Here is a 22083-nt window from a genome sequence, read left to right on the forward strand (position 1 = left end):
GGGGATAGCTGGAGTACCTTGAGAAAACCCCACCTATTTGATATGGTGACAACCAAACAAAGTCACATGCTACAGGGAACAGGGGTTGAACCGGGGTTGTTTAGGTGAAAAACAGGTGCAGCAAACATATTGCTAACTGAACAGACAGCCAAATAGTTCTGAGTTCATAGCTTATTTATTTTGATTTGGTTTAAACCCAGGTTATATAAGGTCTGATGCGCCCTTTGATAAAAAAATCATCTCTGAGGGTGTGAACATTTACTAACAATTCCAGGATGAGGAATAAGACCTTCAAAATTAAAATTACGCTGAGGATAATATCATTTATCTCGATGATAAGAAATTGACATTATGAAAGACAAATTATAAGAAGGGGTGTTGGCTTTTACAATTAAATGGTTGTATATACATGTACAGTGCTCCAGCTAGGATTTAAAAAGGGCAGGGGGGCTTTTTTGTCAAAAGGCACTTTCAATGCGCAGTATTTTGTCAAAAGGGCACTTTTGAGCGCTCGGGCTTTTCTGGAATGCCTACTGTTGCATATGTTAATTTAAATGTTATTAATAATTGTTAGAATATATTATTCCCATTATTATTAAACTATTTAAATATAATGTCTACAATGAGAAATAAATTAATTTCTTGTAATGTAATAAGAGATTAATTAATTATCATATGTACAAAAAAAAAAAAAAAAAAAAAAATTTTAAGGGCAGGGGGGGGCCTAGGAAGGGCAAGCTGAGGTTCGGGAGGGCAGGACGGGGCACCCTCAAATTAAGGCCTAGCTGGAGCACTGCATGTACATTTAATATTTTGATCAATTAATTGCTGGAGTCTTTAAATGGTATTTCAATTAGAAAGTTGAATGAAGGCCATTAAATTGTTTGTTTTAATTATTTTCCATTCCGTATGTTAACAAATACCAGAATAATTAAGAAACCTGTGAAGGTCCACATGTATAAAGCCTTTCCAACAGTCTTGCTATCACACTTGAACAAATAAATAAGAATATGTATCTTCATGTATCTTTATGAGGATATAGTTTATGACTGTGCACCATACCTTAAAAAAGTTCAGTTCTTTTAAGTTCATGAATTCAGTTTATTAATTTGATGTTAAAATGAAACATATGATTTATAAAGAAAACAATAACTATGCTCAAATTGAAATGTATGTAGTTGCTCTGAAAATAACATTAATGCTAATTAATGTCATTTGTTTTTAAATCAATACAATCTGATATTAATTAAAATATAAAAATATATGTTTATTGATTAAATCATTAAAGAAGTTTTAACACATTTGGTCATAATTTTTTTAGCTTAGTATCCTTGTTTTGTAATGAGAATGTGTTTGTTCAAGTCCAAATATACTGATATTATGTAAAAACTTTTAAAGCGGGTATATACGATTTTTATATGTGCTGAATTGTAAAATATTGATACAAATATGTTATAATAACACACAATATGCAAGAAAAATGATACATTTAAGACGAATTTCCTAAAATGCAGCAAATACAAATTAGCGCCCCGAGCCGATTGTGACGAAGATAATTCGTAATTATTTTCCTACAATAACCGATGCATTCGTCTTTTTAGTAAGTGTTCGTGTGTCGTATGAATCGATATCGCTGCAGGAATTTCAAATGAACCGTTAAACTAAATTTAGATTCACATCGTATATGCATGATATACATGCTGGCGAATTCGGCTGTACAGCCTTTTTCGATTTCAGAATTAAATATCTGGCTTATTTAGCATTTTTCGACACATGTTCTTCTTAACTTTTATTTTAGTTTATATTGAAATATATGTATAATAAGTTTTTTACACATTTTATATTAATTAATAAATATTTGACAAGATCGTATATACCCGCTTTAATGGAATAGGACAGGATTATAAATTTTATAGCATATTTTGATCAGTAGTATTTTAATTTACACACTGACAGATTCTCATATTATTTATACAAATAATTTGGAAAAAAACACGCACACACAAACACTCACACACACACACACTTAAAAAAAAGTATTTTAAATAAATTGTATGCAGTTCAAAATAGGCTTAACTCTTTCAGAGCCAGATGGATCCAAACTGTTTGCTATTCTTTTAGTATTCTTTGAAAAAAATGCTAATTTTAAAAATTCAGCAGAAAACATTTTAGCAGACAACAAATTTCCCAGCATGGAAAGGGTTCACAAAGAATTCCAACTTTGAACAGAGTTCCAGTTGTCTCCAACTATGGGATACCAAAGGGGTCGAAACTTTAACTTCTGCTCGAGCAGAAAAAAATGCTGCTCCAGCAGCATTTAAATGCTGCTCGACCAGCAAAATACTGCTCGAGCAGCAAATTTACTGCTCGACCAGCATTTTTTCTGCTCGAGCAGAAAAATCCTGCTCGACCAGCATTTATTTTTAGATTATGGCATTAGCCAATCAGAACTCTTGTTATATTTGCCATTTGGTGCAAAACTGGTTTGTTTGGAAAAAAAATGGCTGCCGCCATGATGGTGCCTTTTTCACATCTTCTGCAAGTTCATGTGACGACCTGTTTAAAGTTTAACATTGACACGCGGTAAGTGCTTTATATTTTGGCTGCAAACTAGTCGATCAAAAAATTGTTGCCATTCGCTTAATAAGAAAATCGATCATAAATGTCTAACGGCTGTTAAAACTTTTGCGAAAATCACGACGATGACTGATAAGAATTGCTCAATGGGTGCGCAAGGGTAGGTTCTCTGTTTCTATCGATTTACTTTCTTAATGATTCTTAATAATTGCTTCCGACACAGGTGCCGATTGCCTGTGATTGTGCCTTTCTGGTTAACATTGTTTACGTTTCTTGTTCTCCCCATACATGTATATCTGCTGTCCTAACTTTTACAATTATCCAAAATATCATGTCTGTTAACCAGTTCTCAGTGCCCCAGATCAGCTGCGTATCTGCGTCTTTCACCCTATTAAAATATTTAAAAATGCAAAGAAATACAATATCATGAGTATTGAAAACGCAACCAGCTAAGAGAGGTCGAAAGACATCCGAGATTGTTGCGCCAAAATATCAGCTGATCGCAAACTTTTTCGAATCAAGAAAGCAAGATCCAATAAGTGCCGAATCATTCGTGTTATCGATTTTGTTAGAAACTGTGCATACAGCAGTTGAGTTGACATCCAAAAAACATGATGGAAAGTCTGTGACTTAACAAATCTGTCAAAAGTATAAAAAGGCATGTCATTGGTTAGAAATTGTCGACATTTTTTAAAGTTTATATCATGGACAGTTTCAAGGATTAAAGATATTACGAAACATCAGTTTATTAAAATTTATGATGATAGTAAGTTTACAGTTCTATTGAATCAATACAAGTGTGCAGCGTCAACGGAAGTAAATCAGCAATTATTTAAAGGTATGCATTTTTATTACTCATTTCACTCTATATGAAGAATGGAATCACCCTATTTTTCTAAATCAATGGTTGAAAACCCTATTTCCCAAATAATTATCTGGGGCACTGAGTTCTCGAGGACTTTTCTCAATTTCAATGTAAATTATTTTTCACCGAGGCCTATTAGCTTGTTCAAAGCTAATAACAGGTAAAATGTGAGTTGTGTCTGAATTACAAGTTGTTTAATTTTTCATAATTGAAATGTTTACAATTTACTATTTATTGAATAACTTGGCAGTGCATAATTAAGTTCTGGGATGTTATTTTCAGCTCTGAACTGCGAAAAAAATGCATAATAATTACATTGGTGGCACTATAATGAGTTACCTTTCATCTGTCCTTCCATTATAATGTCCCTAAAGCAGACTTCCCAAACTTTGCAGAAAGAGATTAGGCATTGTATTACACACTCATTTTAACCATGGCATGCTATTGTACAACATGTCTTGACGGAAATAATTTCGATAAAAAATATTTGCAGGAAATAATTTTTCCATTGCGAATCGTTTGTATCTTTTTATCTTTATTCTGAAATGCCCCTCTTAAGAATAATGTCATGTATAGCTGGTTTAGAATTAAGGATGATGATATGTCCTAACAGCATTTTGTCATGTCATTTACTGTACTTCTTAACCTACATGTATTTGAATATTCAGTCCCCATGTAACTACGCCCATATGTTGTGGACATTTTCATACAAGAATACAAACAGGAATATGTATTGGAGTTTGCTGTTAAAATTTACAGTCAATCGGAGGGTAACAGGTTTGTTTTTAACCAGAAGTGAGGAACTAAACGCAATTTGCAGGGAAAAAAATATATATAGCAGTGCTCCAGATAACATGCGTAAAGGCGTAAAAACGAATAAAACTTCTTAAATAACGATTTAGCTTTAAAATCTTTGCATAAAGTTATGCATTGAAAAAATAAAACACGAATTCGACATTTTCGAACGTGCGTAAAACTTCCAGTAGCAAATTATATATGGTAAACATTTCATCCCAGGTCTGACTCGTCGAGGCGCTCAATTAAAACTACAGCTTTAAGTCAACGTCACTTTGCTGTAAGGAAGGGCCACACTTAAGAACGGTCGAAAGGCCAAACAGTCTCGATTCTGTTCTCCTGGTATTACAGGCGAGTCATTACTGTTTATTGTACTTTTTTAATTACACTTATCGTAATTTTTATTCACAAGTAATAAACAATATACATATTCAAAATGTCATTAAAATTAAATGTTAAATATATATTTTTGATATGACTTTAACGGCGACCAAAATGCCATTATGACCTAAGCCGAAGTGACAGTTACTGTTTTAAATAAAAAATCAAAATGGCCGACCGAAGCGGTGTATCGAAGCGTGGAAGGCAAAAAAAGCAAGATGAGCAAGATAGATGTGGGGTCTTTTGAGCTGTCCGATTATGGGAAAGCAAGAAACGGAAAAGAAAGCCAGGCTTTTCCAAGACTATAAACCAAAATGTTGGATTGCTGATGTGTCAAAAACAATGCATAAAAATTATTTGGTAATATAGTGTTAAGAATTAATTTTATAAATAGGGGGTAAAATAAGAATTAATTTTTATAATAGGGAGTAAATAAGAATTTGACCAAATTTTTATCTGGAGCTCTGATATAGAATGTCAAAGCACAGATTAATTCTTAAATTTTAATGTATTTTTCTTCTATTAATAGCATAATTTTTAACCCCAATATTCAGAATTCACTTAAAGTCTTTATAGCATAGAACATTCTCAGAATGCCAAGAAAATATGCTTTAAATCTGCAAAAATATGCTCAAATGCAAATGCAAATACCTTAGAATACAATTCCATTTGATAAATAGTTATCTTAAACATCAATCATATACAATGTTGAATTTAAATTCCACTTTGGCAATCAATTATTAACAGATTTGACTTATTGTATGCCCCCAGTTGCTATATTTATGCTAAAGTGTGTGTTCCTGTTAATAGCATATTCCTGTTATTAGCATAATTTTTGCTGACATGGTATGCTAAGAACAGGAATCCACTGTAGCAACATATTAATCAAGAATTATGGTTTGAATCCGTGAACTATTATTTTTTATGGTGAAAGAAAATCTCCATGGCGCTTTTTCAAAAATTCCTTATCAAGCTTGGTAAAAGAACACACAGAATAGCAAATTTATTACAGCGCCAACTTCCGGGTAAAATGATTGATTTTTTTTATATTCCTTAAAGACATGTGCCACATCATATCCTATGGGTGATTTAAAAAATAATGAAGCCTAAATAAAACATGCATTTATTTTCTTACCATTAAGCATGTTTGAGCTCTTTTTCTATCTTACAGAAGTGTTTCCATGTGATTAACTTAAATGGGAAAATTCTTCTCAATAACTTGCTTCTTTAACAAAATATATTGAAAAATATCCTTAAAATTGCCCCAAGTGTACTGGTTTTGCGTGACATTTTATGTAAAAGGCAATTTTCAATTCTATACTTCAATAAAACTTTCAGAAATATTAGGTATTGCCATCATTAAATGAATATAAAAATGCATATGCTTTAAGAAAAATAAAACAATGCTTCTAACTTAGGTTGATATCTCTTGTAGCAAGTGTTCAAAGCAATGATGTTCTTGTCAATTTTGTGCCACAATTTTCAACTCTCTTCACGTATATTAAGAGGTGGCATCATAAAATGTTAAAAAACAAGTTACAGGTCACCCAAAATAAACTTATCAGGTTCATAATTCGAGGGCTGAACGGAAAACTGCAGTATCTCCTTCTTTATTTAATATGAGTTACAACAGTCTTCCGTTCAGCCCTAGATATTAAATTTACATCCTAGGTCTCACATTGGTAAAGAACATTTTACTAGACTTAACTGGTTGCCTATTGAAAGTCGAGTAAACCAGATCACACTTTGTCATGTTTTTAAAATAAGCTCTAAGTTGGCTCCGCTATATATGGAAGATAATTTTACTCCAGTCAGTAATATTCACAATAAGAAAACTAGGTTCAGAGTTAGAACACAGTCAGACTCTCCTAATACTGATCTAAACATGCATGATTGCAATAGGTTTGCCATTCCAAGGGTCAAGGGTTCTGGCAAAAAGTCATTTGCTTTCAATGGGTGTACTCTCTGGAACTCTCTTCCTCAGCATATCAGAGATGCCAAAAGTATTCCATCTTTTAAACACAGTGTTAGGGAGCATTTTTTAAGCCAGATAGATTTTTAATGTGCATCTCTTTAAGATGTCTTACTGTTGATTTAACTTGAATGTCAATATAGATAGAATTATTGTGTCTTATCTAGTTGCTGTATGATTATTCTTTAGCTTGGCAAATAATTTTATGTTAATTTTTAAACACTTAAATTGTGATAACTTCTTAATAATTGTCTAGTCTAGAACTTATCAGAATATATTCTATGCATTTAGGTTAGTGTAACTTAAATATGTCACATGTCTTTCATTATTATTCACTGTGATATTACTATATACTGTGATATAAAACGTTGTCTCCTATGTCATACAATATTATAACTTAAGGACCACAATGGAAATAAGGGTTTAATTGCAAACCCTTTATTGTGCAATCCTTAACGTATAATGTTGATTGACATGGCTTTGTTTATACATGCAGGTTGTTTTTTATTACTTATTGTGTGTATATAACATGCTGCCATGTAAATCTATGCATTTTATGTTGAAATAAATCTATCTAAGTGCTTCAATATTTATAGGCAAAAAGTGTCCTTTTAACCTGTCACATGTTTTTTCTACACATTTGTACAGGTATTTATACAATTATTTGTTCATGTAAATTTTGAACAGCTGAATACTAAATGTGGTCAGAATTTGTCCCTGTCCCAAGTGTACATTTTGCAAGAAAGTTATTTTAAATTTTTCATAAGATAGAATTTTCAATGTTTTACATCATTTTCTTCAACTTTTTTTGCAAGACAAATATCGCATTGTCCCAAGTGTACTAAATTTTTATCATGTTTGATGGACAGGTGATAGCTTTTAAAAAATAAACAAAGGCACCAATTTTCTGGAAAGAAGTACACAGAAGGGTGTAATCTCCAAGAGAAAAAGGTGGTTTCTTCACTCTGGGGGTGAACTACTCTTATTATATGGGTATGTCTCCATATTTTGTCTTCAGAAGAAAAATATAAGCATATAAATGATAATGTGTGGGAACTTGGGAAGTATATTTGACTTTACCATAACATTATTACAAAAATGCATTTCCTCTTCTCAAATTAATGTCAATTTTAATCAAAATGTTTCTCCAATAATCTTCAATGTTAGCCTGAAGTTGGTTAACAAATGTTGTACATGTACACTTGGGACACAAAATAAATGTTTTTCTTATAAACCTCCAGAAAGTGAAAACAAACTTACATTATAGCAGAATTAATGATTAAATTTCGATTTAATAAAGCATTCAAAAGCAACTGAAAAAAAAGCCAAAATAAAAGTTGAACATGGTCAAATGTGAAATATGATTGATGACAAAGTCTTTCAGACACTTATAATTAAACCACGCAGACTGTCACCCTTGTGGTACAATTCCTACACATCTAAACTAAAAACCATGTTAAAACCTTCGATAAACAAAGGTACAGCACTTATTATTATTTCATTCATTTTTAATGACACATTATTAAAATATATAGAGGATATATTGTATTACAGAGGAAGGTCAAGTAAGAGGACATCGTGTTTAATGTATAAAGTATAAAAAGAACAAGGTCTAATTTATAAAGAACAAGGTCCAATATATAGAGAATATAATGTTTAATATATAGAGAGCAAGGTCTAAATATAGAAGTTAAGAACAGTGAATTATATGTGTGTTGTTATGAGAAAACTGGGCTTAATTCATGTGCGGAAAGTCTAGTCCCTGATTAGCCTGTGCAGACTGCACAGGCTAATCAGGGACGAGACTTTCCGCTTTTACAGTATTTTAAATTTGAAGGAAGTCCCTTCTTACCGAAATTCAAGTTATAGCGGAAAGTGTCGTCCCTGATAAGCCGGTGCAGTTTTATCAGAACAAGACACATATTATAGAAAACGAGGTCAAAAATTATAAAAAAATATAAACATGTATCATAAAAAAGAAACTTCACATATATTTGAAGGCCATCCTATATTTTGATAAATCTGAGTTTTTACTTAAAGATACACTGCTTTGAGGCCAGGAAAAAAACTTTTAAGAGTATAGTTTTGAAAAATATGTGTTAAAAACATGAAAATTTCAATTTTTTCCATAATTTTTTTTAGAACACTTCTTATTTTGTATTTAAATTTTTCTTAAGAACATACTGCATGTTGGCAAAACACACAAAATATTGATAACATGTTTTAATGGGATTTTATTAAGTGCAAAAGACATGTACATTTATAAAAAAAAAATCAAAACATTTGGTTAACATCTTTTGTTGTGAAAAAGTGATCACATCTGACAGAACGGCCCTACTCATTTATAAAACTTGAACCCTTTCCCTATGCAATACAAACAAAACTGTTGCCATAACTTAACATCTAAAATTTGAGAAAACTTTTCATTTAGGCTTCATTATCCACACGCTTTTCGGAGAAAAAGTGGGGATATTGTGGTTATCTTCGTCGTCCGTCCGTCCTGGCCACTTTCTCCTCCTACACTTTAAGCACTAGAACCTTGAAACTTACACACATGGTAGCTATGAGCATCTGTGCGACCCTGCACTATTTGGAATTTTGATCTGACCCCTGTGTCAAAAGTTATGTGGGTTGAGGTGGGGCCGGGTCAGAGATTTTTACTCATTTTTATGCCCCCGGATCGAAACAAAGGGGGTATATTGTTTTTGGCTTGTCTGTCATTGTATGTGTGTGTGTGTGTGTGTTTGTGTGTGTGTGTGTCCCAAAACATTAACCTTGGTCATAACTTTTGCAATATTCAAGATAGCAACTTGATATTTGGCATGCATGTGTATCTCATGGAGCTGCACATTTTGAGTGCACCATACATGTTGTACTACACCGAATGTCTTCAAATTGATACTGAATCTCTCTTATGGCAATACGGATAATCTCAACTATGCATGGCCCCATTACCAACCTTGGGGTGCCCCGCCCACATTGGCCACGCCAAAATAGACCACGCCCACCCAAAATTGCCTTTTACTATAATTTCTTCATTTCTACACCGATTCACTTCAAATTGATACTGAACCTCTCTTATGACATTATGGTTAATCTCAACTATGCATGGCCCCATTACCAACCCTGGGGCACCCCGCCCACATAGGCCACACCCACCCAAAATTGCCTTTTACTATAATTTCTTCATTTCTTCAACGATTCACATCTAATTGATACCGAACTTCTCTTATGACAATGCGTTCAATTTCAACTATGCATAGCCCCATTACCAACCCTGGGGCACCCCTGGGTCAAACATGCGGCGTGGGGATACACGTCGGCCTCTGACGCGCCATTTCTAGTTTAATATTTTTTAAATCACCCATTTTTGTGTAAAGTTTGGAGAAAAATCAAGAAAAACATATTTTAACAATGAAATACATTTAAGTTGTTTGATGATATTTTCATGTATTTCAATGTTTCCAATGTCCAGATAAATACCCTATTTGTACCCATTGAAAACCTTTAAAACTTTAAAAATGATAGGCTATATATAAATTTAAGCTTGCTTTCTTAGTTCATTCTTATTTATTATTGTGTCCTATCTCTCACACTTATGTGTTTCAAATAATGTGTTAATAGATTCACATATATATATATATATATGTTTGAAAACTGATTACCAAAACAATTTGGTATAGATAAAGTACCGCTTAAGTATATAGGCACATGATTTTTGTTGATTTTTACCAACAAAATATTTGTTGCAGCCAGTTCATGTGTCAACGAGCGCAAATTGTGAAAGATGGCTTGGAAAAAATCAGTTCAGAGTTCAAAGCGCCACCTTGCAACAAACAGCGCCACGGAAACAGCTGTGGAGTGTTTGCATTGATGGTAATAAATAAGCATTATATTTCTATATAGGAGTCACTTTGTCGTACTGTCGGTCGGTCTGTCTCGAAATTTCATCCGATCTTCACCAAACTTGGTCACAAGTTGTATCTTGATGATGTTTAGGCCAAGTTTGAATATGGGTCATGCTGGGTCAAAAACTAGGTCACGGGGTCACTTAGTGTGTTTTAAACCGAAAGTTTGTCCGGACCATAACTATGTCATTTATCGTTAGATTTAAAAAAAAATTGGTACATTTGTTCCCCATCATGGAACGGTGTGTTGCGTGAAAAAAGTACATCGATATCTCCAAGATCAAGGTCACACTTGGAGTTCAAGGGTCAAATGCTTGTCCGGGCCATAACTTTATCATTTATTGTGAGATTTTAAAATCATTTAGCAAATTTGTTCACCATCATGGGGCGGTGTGTTGCGTGAAAGAATTACTTCAATATCTCGAAGGTCAAGGTCACACTTTGAGTTCAAAGATTAAAAATGGCCATAAATGAGCTTGTCTGGGCAATAACTATGTCATTCATTGTGAGATTTTAAAATCATTTGGCACATTTGTTCACCATCATTGGACGGTGTGTCGTGCAAAAGAATTACGTCTATATCTGCATTTTCAAGGTCACACTGTGAGTTCAAAGGTCAAAATTGGCCATAAATGATCTTGTCTGGGCCATAACTATGTCATTTATTGTGAGATTTTAAAAATACATGTAACATTTGTTCACAGTCATTGGACGATGTGTCATGCGAAAGAATTATGTTGATAACTCCAAGGTCTTCGTCACACTTGGAGTTCAAAAGTAAAAAAAATGGCCATACATTTGGACTGCATGTCATGCTAAAGAATTCAAGAGTTCAAAGGTCGAAATGGCCATAAATGATAATGGCATTATCATTCTTAAAAATAGCCATAAATTTGATTCTCTTGTTTTGTGAAGACAGCATGCAAAATAGTCTGTGTCAATTCGGCACGTGGGGGTATTTGTCACGTCTGTGACAAAGCTCTAGTTTGCTTAGTAAAGATCTGCATTAACTTTTATTCAACAAAATAATGGGAGAATGTAGAATATAATCATCGTACCTTTCTGTTGGTGCATTGGTTTTTAGAGCCTTTAGAGCATTCTTTTAATTTATAAAGGACATGATATTTCATATGTAATATCATACCCTGAGGATCAAACTGTGTTATAGAGTCTTTTGTCAAATAACCCTGAAAAAAAGGTTAAACAAGAAGATTACTCATATTTTAATTTATTAATGTGTCATATAATGAAAAAAAGCATTCTCTTTGCTCCATTATATTGTTTTGTATGAAAAGTTGTTTTTCAGTGTCTTAATGTGATTGTATATTTATGATGCATAAAACATGAATACTTTTCACTGTCAAACTATCGTTCTTGCAATTTTATTTTCAGAAATAGTATTTTTTGTGAACACTTAATCTAGTGAATATATATGCTTTTCTTATTGCAAACAACTGTTGTTGTTTTTATGCCCCCCTTCGAAGAAGAGGGGGTATATTGCTTTGCTCATGTCGGTCTGTCGGTCCGTCCACCAGGTGGTTGTCAGACGATAACTCAAGAACGCTTGGTTCTAGGATCATGAAACTTCATAGGTACATTGATCATGACTCGCAGATGACCCTTATTGATTTTGAGGTCACTAGGTCAAAGGTCAAGGTCACAGTGACCAGAAATAGTAAAATGGTTTTTGAATGATAACTCAAGAACGCATACGCCTAAGATCATGAAACTTCATGGGTAGATTGATCATGACTTGCAGATGACCCCAATTGATTTTGAGGTCACTAGGTCAAAGGTCAAGGTCACGGTGACCCGAAATAGTAAAATGGTTTCCGGATGATAACTCAAGAACGCATACGCCTAGGATCATGAAACTTCATGGGTAGATTGATCATGACTCGCAGATGACCCCTATTGATTTTGAGGTCACTAGGTCAAAGGTCAAGGTCACAGTGACCCGAAATAGTAAAATGGTTTTGGGATGATAACACAAGAACGCATACACCTAGGATCATGAAACTTCATAGGTAGATTGATCATGACTTGCAGATGACCCTTATTGATTTTGAGGTCACAAGGTCAAAGGTCAAAGTCACAGTGACCCGAAATAGTAAAATGATTTTCGGATGATAACTCAAGAATGCTTTTGCCTAGGATCATGACACTTCATAGGTACATTGATCGTGACCCGCAGATGACCCCTATTGATTTTCAGGTCACTACTTTAAGTTAAGTATGAATGACTTTTACTTTATTTCCAGACTGCCAAATGTTTGGTCATGAAAAAGCATCCCACAATGTTGTGACAGGCCCATGATTCAGTTTATCGAGACTAGTTGTGAGAAGCAGACTTCTGATTCCTGGAGTGCGGCAAACATATCTGTGCGACTCGATCACTCCACTGTAAAGACCCGCACTGCATTAAAATGGATATTATCAATATGTGTTGTTGCTCGAAAATATGTTTGTGTAGCAGGAAGTGCTTTGGGCTCGATTAATCTGAGAACTCGACAAAATATTAATAAAATCCTTCTGTGCCTTTTAGTTCTGAAAACAGAAGTAGCCAGTTGGTATTACACATCTCCTAAACAAGTACAGCACGATAAAACTTAAGATTTTATAATCCTAAATTTGTATAACATTGTAATATCCACACAAAAATATTGATGATTGTGGTGCTCAGATTGCAAAACCACCTGTTTGGCAAAAATAATGCAGATGGTTAGATTATGATAAGTGCAAGAAAAAAATAATAACTCTGGAGATAATAATTGATATGATAATCATTGCTTGACAGAATCACATTTGACCTAGATATTTATTTATGTAGTGGTGTATTTTTCAATGAGTGCCTTAAGATTCCAAAAACATATTGACTTAAAATAAATAATCCCGATGGCGTAAATGACTTATCATTTCATGTTCATGAACCGGCTTTAAAATACTTTGTAGACTTATCTGCTAGGCGGTGAGGACTTTTAGACCACCTGATAAACTTCAACTTTATTTGCCCTAGTTCAGTAACCGACTAAAGATATGCTAACATAATACTGATGACTGATGAGTCTGTTGTGTCTTATATTCTCATTGCTACTTAAAATATTAGGTCTATTTCAACGTTTAGACTAATAATAAGCAATTTCTTTAAATTGATATCCCAGCCAAATAAATTTTGAGTATTGATGGGTGCAGAACTAACAGAAAAGTTTATTTGAAGGGTTGTACCCTTATCTCACTTATTTAATAGTAACAACATAAAAAAACAATTGGCAATAACTCTTATTTAAGAAAGTGTAGGGTTATAGATTTTGTGCATGACACCTCTCCTCATTGATATCTTAACATCCATTAAATTTCATCTTTAAATCGTGTATAGTATCTGTGATATAGTCCTGTAAAGTAACATCAGACATGTACATATGTACTAGGGTTATGTTTCTTGTGCATGGCACTTATTCTCATTGACAATTATACACCCATTAAATTTTATGTTGAAATCTTGTATTTATAGTTTCTGAGATAAAGCCCTGAAAAGTTACATCATACAAAAACAACAAAGGGCAATAACTCTTATTTAAGAAAGTGAAGGGTTGTGGTTCTTATGCATGGTTCTATAAATGAGATATAGCCCTGAAAAGTTACATCATAAAATAACAATAACAAGAAAGGGCAATAACCGTTATGTAAGAAAGTATACGGTTATGGTTCTCGTGCATTGATAATTATACACCCATGAAGTTTCATGTTAAAATCTTGTATAGTATCTGAGATATAGCCCTAGTTACATCATAGAAAAACAACAAAGCGCAATAACTCTTATTTCAGAAAGCGACGGGTTATGGTTCTTGTACATGGCACCTCTCCTCAGCTATATTTATACACCCATAAAGTTTCATGTTGAATACTTATATTGAGTTTCTGAGATAGAGCACTGACAAGTTTGTGAGTGACTGCACTGACAGACAGACCAACGGTACGTTTAAGTATATTTAGCGTACCCGGGGTACATTAAAGTATACTTAAGAGTACACGGGGTACTTTAAAGCATTACCCAAGCCAAAGCGACAATTGCCAATCAAGCTTATTGACATATTAAATAAATGATGATAGTGGTAACTATGATTGTGTGAAATATAATAAAATAGTTTTCCTGAATTGAGTGTACATGTGAATTAGCTAAAATAATGATAAAAACACCGATTGGGATTATATATTTCTGGAACTGAATTTGGTTCATAATCAGTTTTTAACTTTTTTAAGCTGAAATAATATATATATATATATATAATCTGAAAATATTTTCTTAAATCAATGTTATAATTATATTTGTATTAAAAAAGTGCAACACTCATGACTGTAAAGTAGGCATTACCATATTTCTTTACAACGTAATGCATGTACATCATCGATATATATAACATTTGAAACGAAAATCGTTTTAAAATTCAAATGTTTGCATGGTTTTAGAACTACTGTTTTGATATCTTTGTTGTGAACAATGTGTTTAGGTTCAACGTCCGAAAAAAAGATGTCCGAAAATAACTGCAAGCTGTAAAAACGCGAAATTAAGTTGAATTGAAACAACAATGCGTTAAATATTATTTTTCATCAATCTGACATTTTTGGGTGCTGGAGGTTTCGGTAAATGACAAGTTCGGTAAATTGATTTATATAGTAAAAGCCGTGGAGGTTTCGGTAAATTGATTTTATAGAAGAGGTATACCTACAACGAGGTGTTAATGACACCTATTAGCGGCTTACAATAACATTAGGGGCATTTATTTGCAATCTGTGGATTAATTTTGAGTTGAGTAATTAATGCTATGCCTAAGGTAAAGAATTAAGGGAAATGAATGAGCTACCTCTGAAAAACGAATTCTGTTTTGGTTAATTTTACGATTTAAATAACGCAATACTGTTTTTTTTAATTGGCGCTTTTATTTAAATAACATAATAGTAATAAGAAGTAATGATTTATGGCGGAATCAATGTAAGCTCTTCAATTAAGTTTAATGCTATTTTTAAAAGTTTCTTGTAAAATATGATTGAATAAAAATGATTTCATGTTGAATTTTATATTTATTTATATGTTTTATTATTTCTTTCTGGTTGAGAAAAACACAAGAAAAAACAATATATAAAATTTAATACGTGTACGTAATTAATAAAAAGTAATAAATGAGTTAAGCGAAGAGATACACATAATTGAAAACTGATAAAAATGACATCTAACACAACGCCAGCAGAATGAATACACTGTGTAATAGCAAGCTGCTGTGATGATCATTATCTTATCAACTTAATACACAGGCACCTGGCTACTGTACTGGAACAATGGGTTTTACGGCCAAAATAACTGATATCATTTTTTGCCTAAACAAATCGGTTCAATAAAAAAATAATAACTGATTTACTTTGTAATCCGTTTTATTTGCCATATATTATAAATAAGCAACAAGTAAAACATGGATACAATATATATATTTAAATATTTCATGTCATTTAAAAAATGAGGGAGTAATCACATATTAATAACATACATTTTTGACACACTACAATATTAATACGACACATTATTATCATTCAGATTTTCCGCATGCTGATTTAATTTAATTACATTTCTAATACAAATGAGATACATGTACGACACTGTTCAATTTAATGTTACATTTCAACCATATCAGTCGTTCATCGTTCAAGACTCGTCGTCGTCGAGCATGTGGTGGACCGCTGTGGATGGTCCCAGGGCATTGATGTGGCTGATGATCCTCAGAAGTTCAGTGGTTGTCAGCTTCTCCTCTTCGTAGTCATCCCATGCTTGATGTAGTCTGCCGTGTATCGTAACATACTTCTTCCGTCTGATCTTCGTGAGAAGGTGCTGGCTCACCAGCCATATATGTAGATCAACTGTCTCAGATTCCTCTCTGAGAAGGTTGGCCAACTTGTAAAGACCAAGGTTGGCTGAACACGCTCGTGCGTTGATGCGTCTATGCCATCCTGTAATTATAATAAAAACATATGTTTGTACTTAATAACATGATTATGTCATTTTTTATCAGTTTTTAATAACAGTCGTATGAAACAAATGCTTACTACCGATTTTGTATACTATGAAAGTATAATATTAATATACGAATAATATCCAATGTGAAACTGTGAATTGTTTCTTACTTATAAATTAATAATGCTAATTGTATTATAGTTACCTTCCAAGTCGTTGTTCGTGCGTTTTTATCAACTAATTGTTTAAAAACATATATAAAATACAAAACGATCATGACCTAAAGATAAACTTTTAATATATAATTTACCTCCATCGATTAGAATATTAATAGGTTGCAAGCCTGGATAATTAATAATAACACTTTGCAAACATCTCTAATTTGATAAAATCAAGTCCGTACATTTAAACAGATAATTTAATTAGTGCCAAACAACTCAATTAATGTACATCACAATTAATCCACAGTTTGCAAATAAATGCCCCTAATGTTATTGTAAGCCGATAATATGTGTCATTAACACCTCGTTATAGGTATACCTCCTATATAAAATAAATTTACCGAAACCTCCACGGCTTTTACTATATAAATCAATTTACCGAACTTGTCATTTACCAAAACCTCCATAACCCGACATTTTTCACGGCGACTGATCGGAGCAATATCACGGAGGTACTGTGAAAACGTCAGATCTCACGATCTGACAATATTGACGCTACACCGGTCTATTTCGTTTCCGTAGAGATAGCTAATGTCGTCCGTTTGTAAGCTCAAATTTGATTGGCTGACGGGTTCAATGGCTTATTCTAAAAATAAATGCTGCTCGAGCAGCATATTGCTGCTCGAGCAGGAATTTTGCTGCTCGAGCAGCATTTAAATGCTGCTCGACCAGTAAATTGCTGCTCGAGCAGCAATATGCTGCTCGAGCAGCATTTAAATGCTGCTAGAGCAGCATTTTTTTCTGCTCGAGCAGAAGTTAAAGTTTCGACCCCTTTGGTGCGCCATATCCAACATTGACATGCTTATCTCTCTCTGATATTTCCTGAAGACAGCTCACCTACTCACAGAAGTGAATGGAGATTGTAATGGTTGTAGTAGGGCAGACTGTTGATGTAAAAGTTATCAATCCAAGCATCTGCTTCTTGGAGAAAAAGTAAAACTGTAAACCAACTGGCTGATAAGCCCCAATTCAATAAAAGAGGTTGCAGGTAGAAAGAGCTGCTCAAAGATAAAACCTCTTGCTTCACTGGTTAAACATTTCCACTGTATGTTTTAAGTTAAATCATCCTTGTTTTGCAGCTACTGTTTAATATAATCTAGTTTTCTAGCTGAAATAAGAATTCTGCGGAAAATAACCTAATATTTTTTTTATTCCCATTTACTGATAAAACAAGATTCCTGAAAGTCTGTACATGATACTCTAAAATCATATTTATTGCTCAGTTATAAAGATGATTGAAAGATTCTTGCATTATTTATTGTTCTAAATTCGGATCCTGGCAGGTGGTGTATAAATGAAAAGTGTTTTCAGTTTCTTTTCAGAATTTTTTTTTTAGCTCACCTGAGTACATATGCAAACAATCTAGGCATTTGTGCCAGATCATCATAAAACTTTCTTAGAATATTTTTCTAATTATATTTTGGCCAAGTTCTAAAATCATTCTCTAAACATAACAAACGCTGATTAAAACCTTTCAGTTCCTCCAACCCTCTGGTGAGAAACGTAGAGACTTGAGCCCTCTTTTTTGCTCCCCCCCCCCCCGCCCTCATTTACATGTTGATGATCTATGAACTTCCTTACACATTAACACATTTTTTTTTGGGGGGGGGGGGAAGTGATTTTCCATAGTAGAAGCCACTTGCGAAAGTAAATTTTCATAGCAATATATCTATGCTGTAAACTTATATTGTTAGTGTAAATATTTAGAGTCTTGAAATTGATTTGTTTATTTATATTAGGGCATTTGTCTTATTTTTGCAAATCTGTTGTTGGCCGCTCAAGTTGTGCAAGATTGAGGTACAAATGTCTCAAAATTATGAGTTGCAGCTGCTAGAAAAAGAGGTAAAAGTTCGTGGCAAACCTATTATACAAATTGTTAAATTAAGATTGTTTATAATGTACAATGATATAGTGTTTAATCTAGAAGGGCAAAGTGGCATGGCGCATGACTTAAATCAAAGTACTGGCAGTACTGGTGTGACGATGCTTTTGAAGAGGATGGATATAAAACATCAATTTAAGTTTATCTATATCACCACAATTGTGTATGTTGATACGAACATTTGGGTACGATAAAAAATTTGGGCACGAAAATTTTGGGTACGAAAAAAAATTTGGTACGAAAAAAATTTGCGTACAAAACATTTTTGGTACGAACAAAAATTTAGGGGTACGGGGAAGTAGTACCCGTTGGTAACTTGACCCATTGAGCGAAACTGGGAGGCGGGTCACATTCTTGTTCATTAAGTATTATGGCAATACATTCATGATGAATCTCGAAAGTAGGTATGAGCACATAGCCGGACCATGTGAGCTCAATCGTATGAGCACTTGACTATCCGAGTTCGCCCACGAACATATGGATAAGTTAACTAATAGCGAAATGACCTTATACATGTATATGCTGAAATCTAACAATCGAACGAAATATCAAACATAGTATGTACACTTAGGTGGTTGTGTAATTTCTGTTAGAATATTGTATTAAATATGTAAATTTTAAATGATTGTACCCGCACTTGAGTTTGTTGCCTTGTTTGAGTCTATACGCGCCTAGGCTGCACCCAGTGTGTGTATTTGTGTTTTTCCAAGGTAATGAGTTACCTCCGCGCTGAGGCTGCATAATGTTGGGACCCGGTGTGTGTCCAGCACTCCTACCTAATAAGATTAGATTGACGACAGTTGGGACGAATTTTGAATGATAGCTGCAATTTTCAGCTATTTGTTTTGTACTGAAATACTTTTTAATTTTTTATATGGTCAAATGCTGCGGGGGGGGGGGGGGGATGAGATTTTCCGGAAAAAAACAACTGTCAGGAATGGTGACCACAAAACATACAAAATATAAAATTGCGCCGGGAGCGGGAATCGAACCGGTGTCGTAAAGGTGATAAAGCGAACGTCCTTACCACTGCGCTAGTGGGACGGACAATAATTATTACGCAAAGAAATGTTGTTTTATCTATATATATCATAGCAGTGCAGCGTTTACAATTTGCAGGTTCGAAATCGTTCGCATTCTTTAGTTTTGTGATCACGTAAAAAGTTAATTTTACATGTTTTTATTCGCAATTTATTTACTAAATGAGAACGAATATCAAACAAAATAGAGAAAATATATAGTTGTTTCATTGGTCGTTAAAAACAAAAAGGATGTAAAATTACTAATTTGAAATTAACGTTCTGATACACTTATTGAATTTGTTTCCCCAGGATGTGCTGTTCTATTAATATTTACCTTTAATAACACGAACGACAACTCTGCTAGGAGAATGTTATCAATGAAAATCAACGAGCAATCTCCTACGCAGTGGCGAATGCCAAGGGAAGTAACTGAAAAATCGAGTTATCTCAATCGGACTGGCTCGGTCTTTTACATAGGTCGCAATTGTGAAGATTTTTTTTACTGGTTATCAAACCTTGGACGCTGCTGTTCCAGCATCGTCAAAAAAGGCATTTCGCACTGCGATTTTCTTACAAAGGGCACATTGAGTGTTTTCATTTTTAGCTCATCTATTTTTTGAAAAAAAATTATGAGCTATTGTCATCACCTTGGCGTCGGCGTTGGCGTCGGCGTCCGGTTAAGTTTTGCGTTTAGGTCCACTTTTCTCAGAAAGTATCAATGCTATTGCATTCAAACTTGGTACACTTACTATCATGAGGGGACTGGGCAGGCAAAGTTAGATAACTCTGGCGTGCATTTTGACAGAATTATGTGCCCTTTTTATACTTAGAAAATTGAAAATTTTGGTTAAGTTTTGCGTTTAGGCCCACTTTTCTCAGAAAGTATCAATGCTATTGCATTCAAACTTGGTACACTTACTTTCTATCATGAGGGGACTGGGCAGGCAAAGTTAGATAACTCTGGCATGCATTTTGACAGAATTATGTGCCCTTTTTATACTTAGAAAATTGAACATTTTGGTTAAGTTTTGTGTTTAGGTCCATTTTATTCCTTAAGTATCAAAGCTATTGCTTTCATACTTGCAACACTTACTAACTATCATAAGGGGACTGTGCAGGCAAAGTTATGTAACTCTGAATGGCATTTGGATGGAATTATGGGCCCTTTATACTTAGAAAATTGAAAATTTGGTTAAGTTTTGTGTTTTGGTCCACTTTACCCCTAAAGTATCATAGATATTGCTTTCATACTTGGAACACTCGCAAACTATCATAAGGGTACAGTAAAAGGACAAGTTGCATAACTCTGGTTGTCATTTTTACGGAATTATGGCCCTTTTTTGACTTAGTAACTTTGAATATATGGTTAAATTTTGTGTTTCGATCCACTTTACTTTTTAAGTATCAAGGCTATTGCTTTCAAACTTCAAATACTTTCATGCTATCATGAGGTTACTGTACCTGGCAAGTTGAATTTTACCTTGACCTTTGAATGACCTTGACTCTCAAGGACAAATTATTAAATTTTGCTAAAATTGCCATAACTTCTTTACTTATGATTAGATTTGATTGATACTTTGACAAAACTACTCTTACCTGACATACCACAATAGACTCCACCCAAACCATCCCCCGTGCCCCCCCCCTCCCCCCTCCCCCCCCCCCCTATTTTTTTTATTTTAGCTCATCTCACAAATGACCACCACACTCTCACACTATACCCCACCCCCCCCACCCCACCCCCCCCCAATTTTTATTTTTTTTGAACCGGTTAAAAAACACAAAAATTTATGTTTATTATTTTATGTTTGAAATACCGTCCAACCATCGCACCCATGAATCCCCCCCCACCCCCCCTCCCCCTCCCGAATCCCCCCCCCCTCCCCCCACCCGAATCCCCCCCCCCCTCCCCCTCCCTAAATTTTTTTTTTTTAAGATCATCTCACAAATTACCACCACACCCTCACACTATACCCACCCCCACCCCACCCCCCCCTCCCCCCAATTTTTTTTTTTTGTGAAACGGTTAAAAAAACACAAAAAATTATTTTTATTATTTAAAGTTTTAAATACCGTCCAACCTTCGCAACCCAATAATCCTCCCCAACCCACTCCCCCCCCCCCCCCCCCCCCCCCCCCCCCCGAATTTTTTTTTCGCATTTTTTTCGCATTTTTGGAAAATAATGTAATAAATGTCCACACCCCCACACTATAAACCCCTCTTCACTCCACCCCTCCCTCCTTTGTGATTGAAAATGAGAGTCCTTACACCTTTAAAAAGAAAATAGATGAGCGGTCTGCACCCGCTAGGCGGTGCTCTTGTTTTGAAACTTGTAATCACAGCTTAAAACTTGGATTTATACATGTTAAATGTCATTTTCCTGAAAAATTCAAGCAATCTGTGTTCTTAAAATACACAGCTATTGTGTTGACATGTGCATTAATTATTCTATTTTTTG

General features: G+C 34.2%; 2 protein-coding genes across 4 annotated transcripts in view; one reads left to right on the forward strand and one right to left on the reverse strand.

Moving 5' to 3' along the window:
• LOC127876680 (death-associated protein kinase 1-like) overlaps positions 1-22083 on the forward strand; it is a 137377-nt gene that overhangs the window by 903 nt on the left and 114391 nt on the right. The window lies entirely within an intron of this gene.
• On the reverse strand, positions 16054-17265 carry LOC127876681 (uncharacterized). Of its 2 annotated transcripts, none has more exons than XM_052422064.1 (2): positions 17100-17265; positions 16054-16495 (listed from the first exon to the last, which is right to left on the reverse strand). In XM_052422064.1, the coding sequence occupies exons 1-2, from the start codon at positions 17125-17127 to the stop codon at positions 16194-16196; spliced, it is 330 nt and encodes a 109-aa protein (XP_052278024.1). In that variant the 5' UTR covers positions 17128-17265; the 3' UTR covers positions 16054-16193. The 2 variants fall into 2 exon arrangements, with proteins under 2 accessions (XP_052278024.1, XP_052278025.1); XM_052422065.1 differs by having other exon boundaries at positions 17116-17262.

The sequence above is a fragment of the Dreissena polymorpha genome, chromosome 4 (assembly GCF_020536995.1).
Source record: "Dreissena polymorpha isolate Duluth1 chromosome 4, UMN_Dpol_1.0, whole genome shotgun sequence".
Taxonomy (NCBI): domain Eukaryota; kingdom Metazoa; phylum Mollusca; class Bivalvia; order Myida; family Dreissenidae; genus Dreissena; species Dreissena polymorpha.